Source organism: Nerophis ophidion, linkage group LG06 (genome assembly GCF_033978795.1).
Source record: "Nerophis ophidion isolate RoL-2023_Sa linkage group LG06, RoL_Noph_v1.0, whole genome shotgun sequence".
Lineage (NCBI taxonomy): Eukaryota > Metazoa > Chordata > Actinopteri > Syngnathiformes > Syngnathidae > Nerophis > Nerophis ophidion.
The window spans coordinates 72,467,432-72,488,785 of NC_084616.1; the positions used below are offsets into that span (position 1 = coordinate 72,467,432).

A 21,354-nucleotide genomic window follows, 5' to 3' on the forward strand; every position below is an offset into this window, starting at 1 on the left:
TAAGCGGCATGGCCTGAAACCAACATTGAATGACCGTGACTTTCGATCCCTCAAATGACACTGTATCAAAAACTGACATCAATCTCTAAAGGATATCACCACATGGGCTCAGGAACTCTTCAGAAAACCACTGTCACTAAATACAGTTGGTCGCTACATCTGTAAGTGCAAGTTAAAGCTCTTCTATGCAAAGCAAAAGCCATTTATCAACAACATCCAGAAACGCCGCCGGCTTCTCTGGGCCCGAGATCATCTAAGATGGACTGATGAAAAGTGTCCTGTGGTCTGACGTGTCCACATTTCAAATTGTTTTTGGAAATATCGTGTCATCCTGACCAAAGGGGAAGTGAACCACCCAGACTGTTATTGACGCAAAGTTCAAAAGCCAGCATCTGTGATGGTTTGGGGGTGCATTAGTGCCCAAGGCATGGGTAACTTACACATCTTTGAAGGTACCATTAATGCTGAAAGGTACATACAGTTTTTAGAACAACATATGCTGCCGTCTTTTTCATGGACGCCCCTGCTTATTTCAGCAAGACAATGCCAAGCCACATTCAGCATGTGTTACAACAGCATGGCTTCGTAAAAAAAGAGTTGGGGTTCTTTCCTGGCCCGACCTGTCTCCCATCGAAAATGTGTGGCGCAAAATAAAATACGACAGCGGAGACCCCGGACTGTTGAACGACTGAAGCTCTACATAAAACAAGAATGGGAAAGAATTCCACTTTCAAAGCTTCAACAAATAGTTTCCTCAGTTCCCAAACATGTATTGAGTGTTGTTAAAAGAAAAGGTGATGTAACACAGTGGTGAACATGCCCTTTCTCAACTACTTTGGCACATGCTGCAGCCATGACATTCTAAGTTAATCATTATTTGCAAAAAAATTTTTAAAATTTATGAGTTTGAACATTTAGGTTGATTGGCAACACTAAATTGGCCCTAGTGTGTAAATGTGAGTGTGAATGTTTTCTGTCTATCTGTGTTGGCCCTGCGATGAGGTGGCGACTTGTCCAGGGTGTACCCCGCCTTCCGCCCGATTGAAGCTGAGATAGGTGCCAGCGCCCCCCGCAACCCCAAAAAGGGAATAAGCGGTAGAAAATGGATAGATGGATGGAGTTTGAACATAAAATATCTTGTCTTTGTAGTGCATTCAATTGAATATGGGTTGAAAAAGATTTGCAAATCATTGTATTCCGTTTACATTTACTTCTAACTCAATGTCCCAACTCATATGGAAACGGGGTTTGTAGATAATATCCCACGGTACACCGGACTGTATTTCACAACACACTGGTCCACACCAACCGGTTTTGACTAACCCATCTTGTACACCTACCCTCTCTAGGACAGAGCTAAGACTCGTAACCTGCTCTATCCCCCATTAATGTCACGACTATGGTTCATGTTTTGTTTAGGTCATGCTATGTTTAGTTTTTTGTACATTTCTGTTTTGCATTTCCTTGTTTGTCTTGTTACCATGCCAACTGATTTAGTTTCCATCCGTCATGTCCGATCATGAGTTTAGTATAGCCTTAATCCCCTGAAAATCCCCAATCTCTTCTGTTCTCAAAGCTAAGCAGTGTCTGGCCTGGTTAGTACCTGGATGGGAGACTGCCTAGGAATACCAGGTGCTTTTGACCTTTGGACTCAAAGTTCCTTTTTTTTTTTTTCACTCCCTGTTTTGTTACCATGACGACCAATCAGTTCACCTGTCTTGTCTCACACCTGTTTTCACTTATCATGTTCATTACTTAAGCCACAATTACCAGGTAGTCAGTCTGGCAACATCACCTCCTCACAACCTCGATTATCAATCAATCAATCAATGTTTATTTATATAGCCCCAAATCACAAATGTCTCAAAGGACTGCACAAATCATTACGACTACAACATCCTCGGAAGAACCCACAAAAGGGCAAGGAAAACTCACACCCGGTGGGCAGGGAGAATTCACATCCAGTGGGACGCCAGTGACAATGCTGACTATGAGAAACCTTGGAGAGGACCTCAGATGTGGGCAACCCCCCCCCTCCCTCTAGGGGACCGAAAGCAATGGATGTCGAGCGGGTCTAACATGATACTGTGAAAGTTCAATCCATAGTGGCTCCAACACAGCCGCAAGAGTTCAGTTCAAGCGGATCCAAGACAGCAGCGAGAGTCCCGTACACAGGAGACCATCTCAAGCGGAGGCGGATCAGCAGCGTAGAGATGTCCCCAACCGATACAGGCGAGCGGTCCATCCTGGGTCTCGACTCTGGACAGCCAGTACTTCATCCATGGTCATCGGACCACAAGGGAGGGGGGGGACATAGGAGAAAGAAAAGAAGCGGCAGATCAACTGGTCTAAAAAGGAGGTCTATTTAAAGGCTAGAGTATACAGGTGAGACTTAAATGCTTCTACTGAGGTAGCATCTCGAACTGTTACCGGGAGGGCATTCCAGAGTACTGGAGCCCGAACGGAAAACGCTCTATAGCCCGCAGACTTTTTTGGGGCTCTAGGAATCACTAATAAGCCGGAGTCTTTTGAACGCAGATTTCTTGCCGGGACATACGGTACAATACAATCGGAAAGATAGGCAAGATAGGCAAGAGTATCTGCTTCATGCCTTGCTATGCTGTTCATTTTGTCCACATGTCATTCATGCCATAGCACAAGTGTTTTGTTTCATGTTTATAGTTTATAGCCTTTGTGCTAGTCCTTTGTTTCATAGCCCAAGTTTTGTACCTCCATTGTGAGCGCTTTTTGTTTGTTCCTGTTTTTAGTTTATGCGTAAATAAATTAAATATGTACCTACCTTCACGCCGTTTCCACTCCATTCGCTTCGCCCCTCGGGAAAACAACCCAAGACCCAGTCCAAGCCTGACGATTAACATGTCTACTTTAGCGCCTGTAACAGGTCTCTGAGTACATAAAACACTATACACGCCCGATGTATAATTCATAAGACCTTGTGCAAAAACAAGCGCCAACACCATAAGCAAGAAACGGCGAGGGTCGTAACAGCTGAAGCAGGTGTGATGCGTTCACTGCTCCGACACTTTGACCTGGAGGTTCACAAGGAAGGCCGCCACAGTCTCTCTCCTTCTCACGCAAGAGTTCTTCGTGTCGTAGGTGATTACATGTGTGTGAGGTAATGGATTGTGCCTCCTGCTGACATCTTGTCTTACAGATATGTACGGGGGGAGAAAAAAAGCCTGCAGGGTGACAGTTTAATGCTGCATTCATGTCGGATAGAGTAAGACCTTCCCTGTTAGCTTAACAGACCTTTCCACTTCAAGCGTTTACATTACGAGAGGAAGACGTCGTGATGTGATGGATTCCGATGTCTAAGTGTTCCTATCACTGGGAATACTCCATTGTTACCCTTATTTCGGGACACGGTCTACATGTACCGGTCCTGGCAGGGCTTTATTTGTAGATACTCTACGGACTAAGTAAAGCCTGTGCACACCGGTGACCTTTCAAGCGGCGAAGGCTTCAACCTGCGTACAAATTATTTCTTGCACTTTTGAGTCCCGCGCTGACATTAACGGCTGCCGCCTTCTCTCACTGACTCAGCTTTATTGTGAACCAACATGCACCTGGGAATATTGTGTTGCATAATGTTCATTATGTATTTATTTTGACCATCAAAAAGCTACCAAAAAGCCAATCTGTGTTTTAGTTTTGCGTTTGCCGTGAGTTCTTTCATCCAGCGCCAAAGAAACAACATGGCATTATCACCACATCTAATAAAATCTAAGCGTTGGATTAAAAAAAAATGCTTTCTTTACTAAGATACACAAAATGACAGAGGTATGTGTGGTATTGAGCAGAATATAAGACAGACGTCTGGCACCAAATGACTTAGTCGAGTCTGAGGTTTTCTTTCCTTAACTTACGCTCACACCTGGCAATACTGATCACATTTTTATAAGTCCTATTTTCCATTTTTTTCCAGACCGTAGGGCGCACCAGATTATAAGGCGCAATGAATTATCTATTTTTTATATATTTTTTTTGTATATAAGCCGCACCGGATTATAACGTTCCGTTCTCTAAATTCCCAGTGAACAGACAAAGGCATTCTTTGTCGTACCAAGTCAAAGGCTTGTAAAATTCCATTGTGTACGATGGGAGGAGACGGGAGGGGTTATCTATTTTGATCAACGACCTGCCCAAGCTCGATCCAGGACCAGTCAAAGCCCGAGGCGTCTTTTTCTTTTGAGTTAATGCGACCGAAAACAATGGCTGTTTACATACCCCGCCATCGGGGCGGCATGGCGTAGTGGGTAGAGCGGCCGTGCCAGAAACCTGAGGGTTGCAGGTTCGCTTCCCACCTATAATAACTTTCCATTCTCTAAATTCCCGGTGAACAGACAAAGGCATTCTTTGTTGTACCAAGTCAAAGGCTTGTAAAATTCCATTGTGTACGATGGGAGGAGACGGGAGGGGTTATCTATTTTGATCAACGACCTGCCCAAGCTCGATCCAGGACTAGTCAAAGCCCGAGGCATCTTTTTATTTTGTGTTAATGTGACCGAAAACAATGGCTGTTTACATACCCCGCCATCGGGGCGTCATGGCGTAGTGGGTAGAGCGGCCGTGCCAGAAACCTGAGGGTTGCAGGTTCGTTTCCCACCTATTATAACTTTCCATTCTCTAAATTCCCAGTGAACAGACAAAGGCATTCTTTGTTGTACCAAGTCAAAGGCTTGTAAAATTCCATTGTGTACGATGGGAGGAGACGGGAGGGGTTATCTACTTTGATCAACGACCTGCCCAAGCTCGATCCAGGACCAGTCAAAGCCCGAGTCGTCTTTTTTTTTTGAGTTAATGCGACCGAAAACAATGGCTGTTTACATACCCCGCCATCGGGGCGGCATGGCGTAGTGGGTAGAGCGGCCGTGCCAGAAACCTGAGGGTTGCAGGTTCGCTTCCCACCTATTATAACTTTCCATTCTCTAAATTCCCAGTGAACAGACAAAGGCATTCTTTGTTGTACCAAGTCAAAGGCTTGTAAAATTCCATTGTGTACGATGGGAGGAGACAGGAGGGGTTATCTATTTTGATCAACGACCTGCCCAAGCTCGATCCAGGACCAGTCAAAGCCCGAGGCATCTTTTTCTTTTGTGTTAATGCGACCGAAAACAATGGCTGTTCACATACCCCGCCATCGGGGCGGCATGGCGTAGTGGGTAGAGCGGCCGTGCCAGAAACCTGAGGGTTGCAGGTTTGCTTCCCACCTATAATAACTTTCCATTCTCTAAATTCCCAGTGAACAGACAAAGGAATCCTTTGTTGTACCAAGTCAAAGGCTTGTAAAATTCCATTGTGTACGATGGGAGGAGACGGGAGGGGTTATCTATTTTGATCAACGACCTGCCCAAGCTCGATCCAGGACCAGTCAAAGCCCGAGGCATCGTTTTCTTTTGTGTTAATGCGACCGAAAAACAATGGCTGTTTACATACCCCGCCATCGGGGCGGCATGGCGTAGTGGGTAGAGCGGCCGTGCCAGAAACCTGATGGTTGCAGGTTCGCTTCCCACCTATAATAACTTTCCATTCTCTAAATTCCCAGTGAACAGACAAAGGCATTCTTTGTTGTACCAAGTCAAAGGCTTGTAAAATTCCATTGTGTACGATGGGAGGAGACGGGAGGGGTTATCTATTTTGATCAACGACCTGCCCAAGCTCGATCCAGGACCAGTCAAAGCCCGAGGCATCTTTTTCTTTTGTGTTAATGTGACCAAAAACAATGGCTGTTTACATACCCCGCCATCGGGGCGGCATGGCGTAGTGGGTAGAGCGGCCGTGCCAGAAACCTGAGGGTTGCAGGTTCGCTTCCCACCTATTATAACTTTCCATTCTCTAAATTCCCAGTGAACAGACAAAGGCATTCTTTGTTGTACCAAGTCAAAGGCTTGTAAAATTCCATTGTGTACGATGGGAGGAGACGGGAGGGGTTATCTATTTTGATCAACGACCTGCCCAAGCTCGATCCAGGACCAGTCAAAGCCCGAGGCATCTTTTTCTTTTGTGTTAATGCGACCGAAAACAATGGCTGTTTACATACCCCGCCATCGGGGCGGCATGGCGTAGTGGGTAGAGCGGCCGTGCCAGAAACCTGAGGGTTGCAGGTCCGCTTCCCACCTATTGACATCAAAGTCACTGCCGTTGTGTCCTTGGGCAGGACACTTCACCCTTTGCCCCCCGGTGCCGCTCACACTGGTGAATGAATGATGAATGAATGATTGGTGGTGGTCGGAGGGGCCGTAGGCGCCAACTGGCAGCCACGCTTCCGTCAGTCTACCCCAGGGCAGCTGTGGCTACAGATGTAGCTTACCACCACCAGGTGTGAATGAATGATGGGTTCCCACTTCTCTGTGAGCGCTTTGAGTATCTAACAATAGAAAAGCGCGATATAAATCTAATCCATTATTATTATTATTATTCCTTTCGAAAGAGCTGTTGATATGTAAACAGGGAATATCCAAATAAAAGAGGAGACGTGAACCTTTTTCGTTAAGAGCGTGGGTGACTCTGTAAGAGGTTACAGGTCAACCTGTTTCTCCTCAAATTGAGCAAAATTTAATTCTGTCTGTTTATTTCTTTGCTTCTTGTGTTGTTTAATAGATGTCATGGATGTTTTAACCTGACAGTAATGGTGGTTCTTTGGTTAAAATGTTGCATGGATTATGTTTTACAGATCCTCTTCAAGCCGCTTTTTGACAGTCGCCTCAGTATGCGCCGTTTTGTGGGCGGTCTTATTTACGTGGCTCACCTTCGGCAGCGTCTTCTCGTCGTCATTTTTGTTGTAGCGGTGTAGCGTGCAAGGACGGGAGTGGAAGAAGTGTCAAAAGATGGAGCTAACTGTTTAAATGACATTCAGACTTTACTTAATCAATAACGGAGCAGCATCTTCTCACCCAGAAATGTGTCCCGTGAAAAAACGTCCAACCGGAACTCTCTAACAACTAAAGTTCTTTTGGTGAATAATGTCAACTCACTACACCGGTATGTTTTAGCCCTTTCATGGCGAGTTTACTGACAGATTTAAGTAAAAACTTGACACTACTTTATACTAGAAATGGCAACATCGGAGGATGAATGTCCCATAACAAGAAAACAGAGAAAAAGAAGAAGCTTATTAACTATGGCCTCGGCCTGGACTACAATGGCGCACCGCGCAATTTTTCATGATCTATACAGATCCCAAATACAGATCAGCAGGTACCAGAAAGTAAGATAAGCAGCTATTGCATAATATTGCGAAACAAAACGCCAGATAATGTCTTACCTTATACACACACCATAATAATACTCAAATGTTGAAGCACATCAAACGGTGTGGCTTCATTTCTTACCCAAGTCGTACTAAAACATGTTGATAGATTTTTGAGCGCCGTGTGTAATGTTCTATATTTTCAATGGAACATACAAAATGTTGGTGTTGTTTACCTGAGTCACATTGCCATCATACTGCAGTCTACACGTATCTCTTATGTTTGACTGCCATCTACTGGTCATACTTATCAATCAATGTTTACTTATATAGCCCTAAATCACTAGTGTCTCAAAGGGCTGCACAAACCACTACGACATCCTCGGTAGGCCCACATAAGGGCAAGGAAAACTCACACCCAGTGGGACATCGGTGACAATAATGACCCAGTGGGACGTCGGTGACAATGATGACTATGAGAACCTTGGAGAGGAGGAAAGCAATGGATGTCGAGCGGGTCTAACATGATACTGTAAAAGTTCAATCTATAATGGATCCAACACAGTCGCGAGAGTCCAGTCCTAAGCGGATCCAACACAGCAGCGAGAGTCCCGTTCACAGCGGAGCCAGCAGGAAACCATCCCAAGCGGAGGCGGATCAGCAGCGCAGAGATGTCCCCAGCCAATACACAGGCGAGCAGTACATGGCCACCGGATCGGACCGGACCCCTTCCACAAGGGAGAGTGGGATATAGAAGAAAAAGAAAAGAAGCGGCAGATCAACTGGTCTAAAAAGGGAGTGTATTTAAAGGCTAGAGTATACAAATGAGTTTTAAGGTGAGACTTAAATGCTTCTACTGAGGTGGCATCTCGAACTGTTACCGGGAGGGCATTCCAGAGTACTGGAGCCCGAAATGAAAAAGCTCTATAGCCCGCAGACTTTTTTTGGGCTATTACACCATGTACCAAATAAAATTGCTTTGAGGTCGGTAAGCAAAGCCAGAATTATTCCGTATATTAGATGCAACGAGTTATAAGGTGCACTGTCGAGTTTTGAGGAAAACAAATATTTTAGGTGCGCCTTACAGTTCGGAAAAAACGGTACTTTATAAAACTTATTAGCGATTTAACACTCCTTGTTAGGGTCGGTCCATGGTTTGGAAAGTAAAGTGTCACAATAAAGGGCAGTTGGAAAAAACAAACAAAACTGTTTGACAGTTTTTCTATATGAGTTGGGAAATTGTGTTAGATGTAAATATAACCAGAATCCAATTATTTGCAAATCCTTTTCAACCCATATTCAGTTGAATATGCGACAAAGACAACATATTTGATGTTCCAACTTTTTTTTTGCAAATAATCATTAACTTTAGAATTTGATGCCAGCAACACGTGACAAGGAAGTTGGGGAAGATGGCAATAAATACTGATAAAGTTGAGGAATGCTCATCAATCACTTATTTGGAACATCCCACAGGTGTGCAGGCTAATTGACAACAGGTGGGTGCCATGATTGGGTATAAAAACAGCTTCCCAAAAAATGCTCATTCTTTCACAAGAAAGGATGGGGCGAGGTACACCCCTTTGTCCACAACTGCGTGAGCAAATAGTCAAACAGTTTAAGAACAACGTTTCTCAAAGTGCAATTGCAAGACATTTAGGGATTTCAACATCTACGGTCCATAATATCATCAAAAGGTTCAGAGAATCTGGAAAAATCACTCCACGTAAGCGGCATGGCCGGAAACCAACATTAAATGACCGTGACCTTCGATCCCTCAGACGGCACTGTATCAAAAACCGACATCAATCTCTAAAGGATATCACCACATGGGCTCAGGAACACGTCAGAAAACCACTGTCAATAAATACAGTTGGTCGCTACATCTGTAAGTGCAAGTTAAAGCTCTGATATGCAAAGCCAAAACCATTTATCAACAACATCCAGAAACGCCGCCGGCTTCTCTGGGCTCGAAATCATTTAACATGGACTGAGGCAAAGTGGAAAAGTGTTCTGTGGTTTGACGAGTCCACATTTCCAATTGTTTTTGGAAATATTCGACATTGTGTCATCCGGACCAAAGGGGACGCGAACCATCCAGACTGTTATCGACGCAAAGTTTAAAAGCCAGCCTCTGTAATGGTATGGGGGTGCATTAGTGCCCAAGGCATGGGTAACTTACACATCTGTGAAGGCACCATTAATGCTGAAAGGTACATACAGGTTTTGGAACAACATATGCTGCCATCTAAGCGCCGTCTTTTTCATGGACGCCCCTGCTTATTTCAGCAAGACAATGCCTAGCCACATTCAGCACGTGTTATAACAGCGTGGCTTCATAAAAAAAGAGTGAGGGTACTTTCCTGGCCCCACCTTCAGTCCAGACCTGTCTCCCATGGAAAATGCGTGGCGCATTATGAAGCGTAAAATACAACGGCGGAGACCCCGGACTGTTGAACGACTGAAGCTCTACATAAAACAAGAATGGGAGAGAAGCTCCAACAATTAGTTTCCTCAGTTCCCAAACGTTTATTGAGTGTTGTTCAAAGAATAGGTGATGCAACACAGTGGTGAACATGCCCTTTCCCAACTACTTTGGCATGTGTTGCAGCCATGACATTCTAAGTTGATCATTATTTGCAAAAAAATATAGTTTATGAGTTTGAACAGTAATGCGGACGTTGTACTGATCCGCTGTGGTGAAGAAGGAGCTGAGCCGGAAGGCAAAGCTCTCAATTTACCGGTCGATCTACGTTCCCATCCTCACCTATGGTCATGAGCTTTGGGTCATGACCGAAAGGATAAGATCACGGGTACAAGCGGCCGAAATGAGTTTCCAGGTCTCTCCCTTAGAGATAGGGTGAGAAGCTCTGCCATCCGGGAGGAACTCAAAGTAAAGCCGCTGCTCTTTCACATCGAGAGGAGCCAGATGAGGTGGTTCGGGCATCTGGTCAGGATGCCACCCGAACACCTCCCTATGGAGGTGTTTAGGGCAAAGTCCAACCGGTAGGAGGCCACGGGGAAGACCCAGGACACGTTGGGAAGACTATGTCTCCCGGCTGGCCTGGGAACGCCTCGGGATCCCCCGGGAAGAGCTAGGCGAAGTGGCTGGGGAGAGGGAAGTCTGGGTTTCCCTGCTTAGGCTGTTGCCCCCGCGACCCGACGTCGGATAAGCGGAAGAAGATGGATGGATGGATGGATGGAGTTTGAACATCAAATATCTTCTTTTTGTAGTGCATTTCATTGAATATGGGTTGAAAAAGATTTGCAAATCATTGTATTCCGTTTATATTTACATCTAACACAATTTCCCAACTCATATAGAAACGGGGTTTGTAAAAAAAAAGAAAAGCCATCTCTCACTTTTAGCTGCTTCATGCTTTTTTTTTTTTTCTTTAGTACAGTCATATACACCCTTTTTTTTTTTTTTGGAGCCAGTGAGGTGGGAGGGGGTGTCACCCATTAGTGCCATCCATGGGTGCTTAGCGGTGTGACGTCACAGCCTCCAGCACATGACGTATCTGGCTGTACCGTGACGTCACAGCCCCAGCCAGGCAGCCAGCGCGCTTGTCAGTGGAAGGAGAAGAAAAGAAGACGCGAGAGGAGACGGACCAACCTTTTTTTTTTCTCTCTCTCTCTCTTTCCCACATCTCCGCTGAAAGGCTCTCATCCATTTTTTTCCCCTCCTCCTCCTCCTCCTCGCTCCAACTCCGCCGAAGCAAGCTTCCTTTTTTTTTTTTTTGTATTCCTTTTTCTACCCCCTTTTCCCGCCTTTACGCAGAGATGTTACCACCTCACTCCAGAGATGTTTCAAAATGAGGAGCCTCTAACTCGCCACGACTTTACTTTCTCTCAACATCGTGGATTCGCCCGACGAGGACGCAAACTATACGTCTTTTTTTTTTTTTTTGAGCTTTCTTAACCTCAAGAGGGAGCAGAAGATATGAAGTTTAAAGGGTTTGGCTTCCGGGTCACCTGTCCCGCCCATTAGGCACTAAAAAAAAAAAAAAGAAAATAACTGTTAATAACAACAAGGACCATTTTTTCACTACGTAGAACGAGTTGAATACTGTTTTTTTTTCTCTCCCTCTCTTTTTTTCTTCACCTTTTTGGAGGAATTATATGTACGCCACGCCGGTGGATATGGCTTAAAATGTTGGCGTCAGAAGGAGAAAAGTCCGTCACTTGAGTCTTATTTTCTAGCCTCCTACGTCTTTTTGCTTGAAAAGCCCTTCTAAATGGGAGGATACCTGGCGGACTGAGTCGGGGAAAAAAAAAATGTGGATAAAACGGAGTGTCACTCGCAGGTAAAAGTCCAACGAAATGTTTGTTTTATTTATATTTCTACTTGGGGTGTTCGCGTCGATGCCTGTTTTTAAATGAGCTCAGTGATAACCTTTATTATTGCCTTTATGTATTTTTTTAGATAAGGGGCTCCGTTGCCGCTTTTGATTTATTGGTTTTAAGGGTCTGTGCTTTAATAAAAAAGGAAGAACATAAGTGAACAATTCATCATTTGAACGCCAGGGGTCGCCAATGTGACGGCGCAGGCATTTATGATACACTCCAGGTTGGGTCGACTCCACCGCCGCCCCCACCTGTGAGAACACACTAATTACTTGGTGAAAACAACAACTCACTTAACGGTTGTCCAGAACAGTGTTTTTCAACCACACTAGTGGAGTGTCGTTGTGTTTTTTAATGTGGTTTGTGCAGCCCTTTGAGACACTAGTGATTTAGGGCTATAGAAATAATCATTGATTGGTTGATTGATGATACAGTCTGGTGTGCCGTGGAAGATTGTCTATCCATCCATCCATTTTCTTCCGCTTATCTGAGGTCGGGTCGCGGGGGTAGCAGCCTAAGTAAGGAAACCCAGACTTCCCTCTCCCCAGCCACTTTGTCCAGCTCTTCCCCCGGGGAGTCCCGAGGCGTTTCCAGGCCAGCCGGGAGACATAGTCTTCCCAACGTGTCCTGGGTCTTCCCCGTGGCCTCCTACCGGTTGGACGTGCCCTAAACACCTCCCTAGGGAGGCGCTGACCGGATGCCCGAGCCGCCTCATCTGGCTCACCTATTTGGGTTAAAATTGTTTTCAAACCTGTAATTATAGTCTATAAATGATGTTTTGTTGTTGAGTGTCGGTGTTGTCTAAAGCTTGGCAGAGTAACCGTGTAATACTCTTCCTTATCAGAAGGTGGCAGCTGGTAGCTATATGCTTTGTAGATGTCGGAAACAGTGGGAGGCGGTGTGCAGGTAAAATTGTGTCTAATGCTTAAACCAAAAATAAACAAAAAGTGAGTGCCCCTAAGAAAAGGCATTGAAGCTTAGGGATGGTTTTGCAGAACGAAACTAAAACTGAACTGGCTACAAAGTAAAGAAAAACAGAATGCTGGACGACAGCAAAGACTTACTGTGGAGCAAAGACGGCTTCCACAACATGTCAATCAACAATGTCCCCACAAAGAAAGATAAAAACAACTAAAATATTGTTGAATTGCTAAAACAAAGTAGATCCGGGAAATATCGCTCAAAGGAAGACATGAAACTGCTACAGGAAAATAACAAAAAAAGAGAAAACGCCACCAAAATAGGAGCGCAAGACAAGAATTAAAACACTACATACAGGAAAACAGCAAAAAAAACTCCAAATAAGTCAGGGCGTGATGTGACAGGTGGTGACAGTACACCTACTTTGAGACAAGAGCTATAGTGATGCATGGTTGGTTATGGTTTAAAGTCATATCCAACAATTGCGACGACTTTTTACTGTCAACTGAGTTTCGTTTTTTGATTATTCATGCTGGTGGTGTGCCTCCGGATTTTTGCAACGCAAAAAATGTGCATTGACTCAAAAAATGTTGAAAAACACTGGTCTAATTTCACCTATTTGGGTTAAAATTGTTTTCAAGCCAGTAATTATAGTCTGTAAATTATGTGTTGTTGTTGAGTGTCGGTGTAGTCTAAAGCTTGGCAGAGTAACCGTGTAATACTCTTCCATATCAGTAGGTGGCAGCTGGTAGCTAATTGCTTTGTAGATGTCGGAACCAGTAGGGGGCGGCGTGCAGGTAAAATTATGTCTAATGCTTAAACCAAAAATAAACAAAAAGTGAGTGCCCCTAAGAAAAGGCATTGAAGCTTAGGGATGGTTTTGCAGAACGAAACTAAAACCGAACTGGCTACAAAGTAAAGAAAAACAGAATGCTGGACGACAGCAAAGACTTACTGTTGAGCAAAGACGGCTTCCACAATATGTCAATCAACAATGTCCCCACAAAGAAAGATAAAAACAACTGAACTATTGTTGAGTTGCTAAAACAAAGTCAATGCGGGAAATATTGTTTAAAGGAAGACATAAAACTGCTACAGGAAAATAACAAAAAAGAGAAAACGCCACCAAAATAGGAGCGCAAGACAAGAATTAAAACACTACATACAGGAAAACAGCAAAAAAACTCCAAATAAGTCAGGGCGTGATGTGACAGGTGGTGACAGTACACCTACTTTGAGACAAGAGCTATAGTGATGCATGGTTGGTTATGGTTTAAAGTCATATCCAACAATTGCGACGACTTTTTACTGTCAACTGAGTTTCGTTTTTTTAATGATTCATGCTGGTGGTATGCCTCCGGATTTTTTCAAAGCAAAAAATGTGCATTGACTCAAAAAAGGTTGAAAATCACTGGTCTAATTTCACCTATTTGGGTTAAAATTGTTTTCAAACCAGTAATTATAGTCTGTAAATTATGTGTTGTTGTTGAGTGTCGGTGTAGTCTAAAGCTTGGCAGAGTAACCGTGTAATACTCTTCCATATCAGTAGGTGGCAGCCGGTGTTAATTGCTTTGTAGATGTCGGAAACAGTGGGAGGCGGTGTGTAGGTAAAATTGTGTCTAATGCTCAAACCAAAAATTAACAAAAAGTGAGTGCCCCTAAGAAAAGGCATTGAAGCTTAGGGATGGCTTTGCAGAACGAAACTAAAACTGACCTGGCTACAAAGTAAAGAAAAACAGAATGCTGGACGACAGCAAAGACTTACTGTTGAGCAAAGACGGCTTCCACAATATGTCAATCAACAATGTCCTCACAAAGAAAGATAAAAACAACTAAAATATTGTTGAATTGCTAAAACAAAGTAGATCCGGGAAATATCGCTCAAAGGAAAACATGAAACTGCTACAGGAAAATTAAAAAAAAGAGAAAACGCCACCAAAATAGGAGCGCAAGACAAGAATTAAAACACTACATACAGGAAAACAGCAAAAAACTCCAAATAAGTCCGGGCGTGATGTGACAGGTGTTGACAGTACACCTACTTTGAGACAAGAGCTATAGTGATGCATGGTTGGTTATGGTTTAAAGTCATATCCAACAATTGTGACGACTTTTTACCGTCAACTGAGTTTCGTTTTTAAATGATTTATGCTGGTGGTATGCCTCCGGATTTTTTCAACGCAAAAAATGTGCATTGACTCAAAAAATGTTGAAAAACACTGGTGTAATTTCACCTATTTGGGTTAAAATTGTTTTCAAACCAGTAATTATAGTCTATAAATGATGTGTTGTGGTTGAGTGTCGGTATTGTCTAGAGCTCGGCAGAGTAACCGTGTAATACTCTTTCATATCAGTAGGTGGCAGCTGGTAGCTAATTGCTTTGTAGATGTCGGAAACAGTAGGGGGCGGTGTGTAGGTAAAATTGTGTCTAATGCTTAAACCAAAAATAAACAAAAAGTGAGTGCCCCTAAGAAAATGCATTGAAGCTTAGGGATGGTTTTGCAGAACGAAACTAAAACCAAACTGGCTGCAAAGTAAAGAAAAACAGAATGCTGGACGACAGCAAAGACTTACTGTTGAGCAAAGACGGCTTCCACAACATGAAAATCAACAATGTCCCCACAAAGAAAGATAAAAACAACTAAAATATTGTTGAATTGCTAAAACAAAGTAGATGCGGGAAATATCGCTCAAAGGAAGACATGAAACTGCTACAGGAAAATAACAAAAAAGAGAAAACGCCACCAAAATAGGAGCGCAAGACAAGAATTAAAACACTACATACAGGAAAACAGCAAAAAAACTCCAAATAAGTCAGGGCGTGATGTGACAGGTGGTGACAGTACACCTACTTTGAGACAAGAGCTATAGTGATGCATGGTTGGTTATGGTTTAAAGTCATATCCAACAATTGCGAGGACTTTTTACTGTAAACTGAGTTTCCTTTTTTTAATGATTTATGCTGGTGGTGTGCCTCCGGATTTTTTCAACGCAAAAAATGTTTCTTGACTTAAAAAAGGTTGAAAAAGGCTGGGCTAGAAAGATAGACACACACACACAAAAGACATAAAATTGTCAATGAATATATTTTAAAAACATACAGCTGTTATGCTGTTGTAGTGGCAACAAATATATAGCAGCAGTTAAAAGGTTGGTTCTTGCATTGTAATATTTCTAATGCAAATGTTGTAAATTCCAAGGTTGACAAGTGAAGGTTTAAGACAGGGGTGTCGAACTCATTTTAGAGAAAAATCTACTCCTAAGTGGGCCGGACTGGTAAAATTATGGCACGATAACTTAAAAATAAAGACAACTTCAGATTGTTTTCTTTGTTTAAAAATAAAACAAGCACATTCTGAAAATGTACAAATCATAATGTTTTTGTTTTTTACACTTACATGTTGCTGGTTAATAGTTTTCTACCTTTTATTTGTCATTATTTATACTTTCTGAATAAGTTATGGGATAATGGTCATCAGTCAACTCATTGGTGTTAATGTTCAATCTAGATAAAACAAAAATATATAAAAATCTAATTACAGGATGTTATTGATGTAGTTTGCTCATTTTCCTCGACTAACTAACACGTGTTTTTTGTTTTTTTTATACATATGTAGCATAATCTACAACAGGGGTCGGGAACCTTTTTGGCTGAGAGAGGCATGAAAGCCAAATATTTTAAAATGTATTTCCGTGAGAGCCGTATCATTTTGTTTTAACACTGAATACAACTAAATGCGAGCATTTTTAAGTAAGACCAACATTTTATAGTATTATACGTATCTTAATCTTTTTTAATACAATTGAAGCTGAAGCTAACCAATAATAAAGAAAATACTTCTTACCATTAATGTGAATTCTTGAACAGGTGTGGTAGAAAACAGATGGATGGATTAAAATGCGTGAGAATGTGTTATATTTTGAACGTTATTTTAAACACTGATTACCAGCATAATTATTTATTACTTATCGTGTTAAACAATGTCGGCTAAGATTTATCCGAGAGTCGGAGGTAGTCGTCAAAAGAGCCACAGGTTCCCTACCTCTGATCTACAAAGATACAAATAATTGCTATTGTGACATCTAGGGGACACATTAAGAACAGCAGATTATTTCATTCAAAAATGTTGGCTAATTTTTATATTTAGCAAACTCATCTCGTGGGCCGTAAAAAACCTTTCGTTTGACACCGTGGTTTAGGATAAGACCTATAAAAATGTAGAGCTTTAAAGTCCCCATAACGCTGTTCGGACTGGTCTGATATCCCTTTAAGTTTGTCTGGATGCTTGGTTGTGTGTGAGGTAGCAAACAAAAGATACACAAGCTACTGGTAATATTTGAAGTCGAAATGACAAAACGGATAAAGAATATTGTGGCAAACTTTGTTCAGTTTGTCTTCTTAAACAACTAAAATTGGAAATGACCCGACATGTTAGTTTGGGGTGGAAAAAAATCTAGAGAGAGAGCATTGCAATAAAAGGTAAAGTGATAATACAGAAACATGGCTGGCCATGAGTAATAGTCATGTTATCAATCAATCAGAGTTTATTTATAGAACCCTTAATCACAAGTGCCTCAAAGCCATGCACGAATGTCAACAACATCCACTGATCTGAGCCCACGTTTGGTCGAGGAAAAACTCCAGGAGTCAAATCAATGAACTCAGAGTCTAAATTGCTTGTGGTCCTATTTTCCAACGAATTATCTCAACAGGAATTGTTTATTAAGTTGACTGCAATTTACAAGTAATTGAGAACATGCAGCTAAGTGGCACCTAAAAAGTAAGGATATGATTAAAACAATTGTGCTGTTAGACTTTGTTTCATGGACACCAATGGAAAAGCCATACAAAAAGTCTAACTTACCATAATTTTAATAGAGAATGCATAGAATTAAAGTTACGAGCAGTTTTGGGATACTTTCTCTGTACAGGTCTATGTTTGAATGACAGGAAGAAAAGCTCAGACTTCCTTGGGGAGAACTCGTTTAAGTACCGCCCGCTGGCTCCTGTAGATAATAGTTTGGGTCCGGCACCACATGTAAGACAAAGTCTGTGAGCATGAACTGAATATCCAGTTGCGATCGATTTTAATGGCTTGTGAATACAACGGCATGGATGAATAAGAACACCTAATGTTTTTCTTAACACAATCATTTTTCAGACTCAAATTGTGAGACAGCTGTCTGTATTATTACAATTGGATTGAACAGTTTTGATGGAGCCTTCAATGCCCCCACATTTTTATTCAGCTAAATGCCAAAAAAGGCTTCATACTGTCAGGTAATGAGGAGAGATGAATCCTCTGCATTCATTAGAAACCCTGGGCTCTTTATTTCATGTCAATTTCACAGTGTGGGTTCCCCACAGAGAGCTCTTCTATCACTGATCTACGGGACAGACTATGGATCTGGCAACGTCACCCTTTGCCTTTTAAGTTTCAGGCTGTTCCTCACATGTTACAGAAGGGATGCGTAAATGGCGTCAACACTCGCCAAAAAAATAAAATAAAGAAATAGCTAAGCTGACTATCTCAACTGAGTGTGGGTGGTGACCGTGTCAGTCCTGTGATTGACAGACGCTCAGTCCAGATTGTACCCAGCTTCAAACCCTAAATCTGCTGGGACGGGCTCCAGTTTTTCCTTGTTTACAAATCGCCTTTATGGGAAAAAAAATGCATCTCTGGTCAAAAAAATCCCACAAAAGGCAGTTCTTATAGTCTCATCACCTGTTTAAGCATCGTGCTGTTGTGCAGGTACTGCTACTGTCCGGTGTACTGTAAACGATGTTGCTGCTACTAGGAACCTTAATTTCCCTCAGGGTACTCGCCCAGGGGATCAAATTTCTACCTGATCTAATCACAGAGGCGGTCTTCACAGATGTCCTCGATGGAAAAAGGTAGCATCCCTTCTGTAATGGATCAGATATTCCACCATTCCTGTAATTTAGGTGCCATCCTAATAGCCTCTCTGAGGGTTATTAGCAAGGCCTCTCTGGAGCGTGATTAACCTAATTTGCGGGGAAATAGGCTTCTCTGAGATTCAATCCTCGGGAGATAGGTACAGCGTCTGTGCGCTCCGAACGTCATAAACACCAAGTGCGCAGCAGTCTGTTAAACCCAGAAGGACCAAAACCGCTCGTCCTTGTGAAATATCGTAAATAGGAGACAAGCTATTGTATGCATGCCGGCTCATCTTATCCTGCTGTAAACAGAGAGAGAATAGACTGCAGGAGGGAAACTATGCTGTTGCTAGGCACGGGAGCGAAGTTCGACTTGTTTACTTGGAGAGAAACGACGGCACAATCTGACTGAGGCAGTGATCATTAGTTCTCTGCATGAAGACATTAATAATCCATCTGTAAGATGCAGGGAAAAAAAAGGCTTTGTCACTGAAACTGTCATAATAATAGGTATCCTTAGGAGTGATCGTACACTACTCGTGGGCACTAACTTCAAAGTCCATAGTTTTTTTTGCTGCAATGCCATCTGACACATGACTCCTAAAGAAGCATGTGTAAAATATCACCGAATGAATGCCAAATTTCCCCTAACAATGTCACTGTCCACAGTCACGTGTAGCGTTAGTGCTGGGTTTAGCAATCAAAGCAAATTTATGTTTTAATGTAACTATGCATTTTCTATTAATTCATATTAGTACAAAACTTGTATCAAATTAAATTTGAGTTTGATAAAAACATTTTAAAATTGTTTCACAAACAAAGTGTACTTGTTTTTATTTTTTTTTAAGTAAAAATTTCATGAATAAAAATATGCTTAGGTCCCCAATTTATCCAGGGGCAGCACTGGTCATGATACCAATTTTGCTTCGGGTCGATGGTGTCCAATATTTGAGTTATCAGGATTGCTTCCACACATTAAGACATTTCCATCCGACTGATGGCAGTGTTTCCCATATATTAATTTACTTGTGGCGACTTGTGAGTGTCCATCCATCCATCCATCTTCTTACGCTTATCCGAGGTCGGGTCGTGGGGGCAACAGCCTAAGCAGGGAAACCCAGACTTCCCTCTCCCCAGCCACTTCGTCTAGCTCTTCCCGGGGGATCCCGAGGCGTTCCCAGTCCAGCCGGGAGACATAGTCTTCCCAACGTGTCCTGGGTCTTCCCCGTGGCCTCCTACCGGTTGGACGTGCCCTAAACACCTCCCTAGGGAGGCGTTCGGGTGGCATGCTGAACAGATGTACGAACCACCTCATCTGGCTCCTCTTGATGTAAAGGAGCAGCGGCTTTACTTTGAGTTCCCTCCGGATGGCAGAGCTTCTCACCCTATCTCTAAGGGAGAGCCCCGCCACACGGCGGAGGAAACTCATTTCGGCCGCTTGTACCCGTGATCTTATCCTTTCGGTCATGACCCAAAGCTCATGACCATAGGTGAGGATGGGAACGTAGATCGACCGGTAAATTGAGAGCTTTGCCTTCCGGCTCAGCTCCTTCTTCACCACAACGGATCGGTACAACGTCCGCATTACTGAAGACGCCGCACCGATCCGCCTGTCGATCTCACGATCCACTCTTCCCTCACTCGTGAACAAGACTCCTAGGTACTTGAACTCCTCCACTTGGGGCAGGGTCTCCTCCCCAACCCGGAGATGGCATTCCACCCTTTTCCGGGCGAGAACTATGGACTTGGACTTGGAGGTGCTGATTCTCATTCCGTTCGCTTCACACTCGGCTGCTAACCGATCCAGTGAGAGCTGAAGATCCTGGTCAGATGAGGCCATCAGGACCACATCATCTGCAAAAAACAGAGACCTAATCCCACGGTCACCAAACCGGAACCCCTCAACGCCTTGACTGTGCCTACAAATTCTGTCCATAAAAGTTATGAACAGAATCAGTGACAAAGGACAGCCTTGGCACAGTCCAACCCTCACTGGAAATGTGTTCGACTTACTGCCGGCAATGCGGACCAAGGTCTGGCACTGATCATACAGGGAGCGGACCGCCACAATAAGACAGTTCGTTACCCCATACTCTCTGAGCACTCCCCACAGGACTTCCCGAGGGACACGGTCGAATGCCTTCTCCAAGTCCACAAAGCACATGTAGACTGGTTGGGCAAACTCCCATGCACCCTCAAGTCCCCTGCCGAGAGTATAGAGCTGGTCCACAGTTCCACGACCAGGACGAAAACCACACTGTTCCTCCTGAATCCGAGGTTCGACTATCCGGTGAAGCCCCCTCTCCAGCACACCTGAATAAACCTTACCGGGAAGGCTTGTGAATGTGAATGTTGTCTATCTGTGTTGGCCCTGCGATGAGGTGGCGACTTGTCCAGGGTGTACGCCGCCTTTCGCCCGATTGTAGATGAGATAGGCTCCTGCGACCCCAAAAGGGATAAGCGGTAAAAAATGGGTTGATGGATGGACTGGCCACAAGTAAATTTAAGGCCGCCATACGTAAAATATATCAACAAAAATAAATATACATATATGTTTATTTATTTTTTAAGATTTTGTGATACAGTAAGTAACACCAGGTGATATGTGCTTGCTGCACCTGTAATCTGTCAGGGTTATCTGGTGTCGAACGCCAAGATGCAGAGATGGAGGCAGGCATGGAATGTGAAAACATGATTTCATTAAATACTAAGACAAAAACAAAACCAAAAGGGTACAAACACAAAGCGCGCACCAGGCGGATAATCAAACAAAAGGAGCTAGCTTGGGAGCTAGAAAATAACGAGCAGGAGCTTAGCGTGGAAGCTAGCGGGTAGCGAACAGGCAAACAGAAGTCGTACTTGTATAATGAAAAATAAAACGGAAGCAGGGAACAAAAATCAGTAAGCTACAAACATCAACTAAATATAGCTTACCGCTACGCTGCAAAGACAAGGTACGACACGACAGGAGCGATAA

At 43.2% G+C, this 21,354-nt stretch overlaps 1 protein-coding gene across 1 annotated transcript in view; it reads left to right on the plus strand.

The window, feature by feature from the left end:
- The first annotated feature begins 10,811 nt into the window (after positions 1-10,811).
- The window catches only part of ajap1 (adherens junctions associated protein 1), a 149,051-nt gene continuing 138,508 nt past the window's right edge, over positions 10,812-21,354 (plus strand). The window contains exon 1 of the mRNA XM_061904798.1: positions 10,812-11,517. Coding sequence (XP_061760782.1) covers positions 11,489-11,517 — 29 coding nt within the window. The 5' untranslated portion in view covers positions 10,812-11,488. The remainder of the gene's footprint in view (positions 11,518-21,354) is intronic.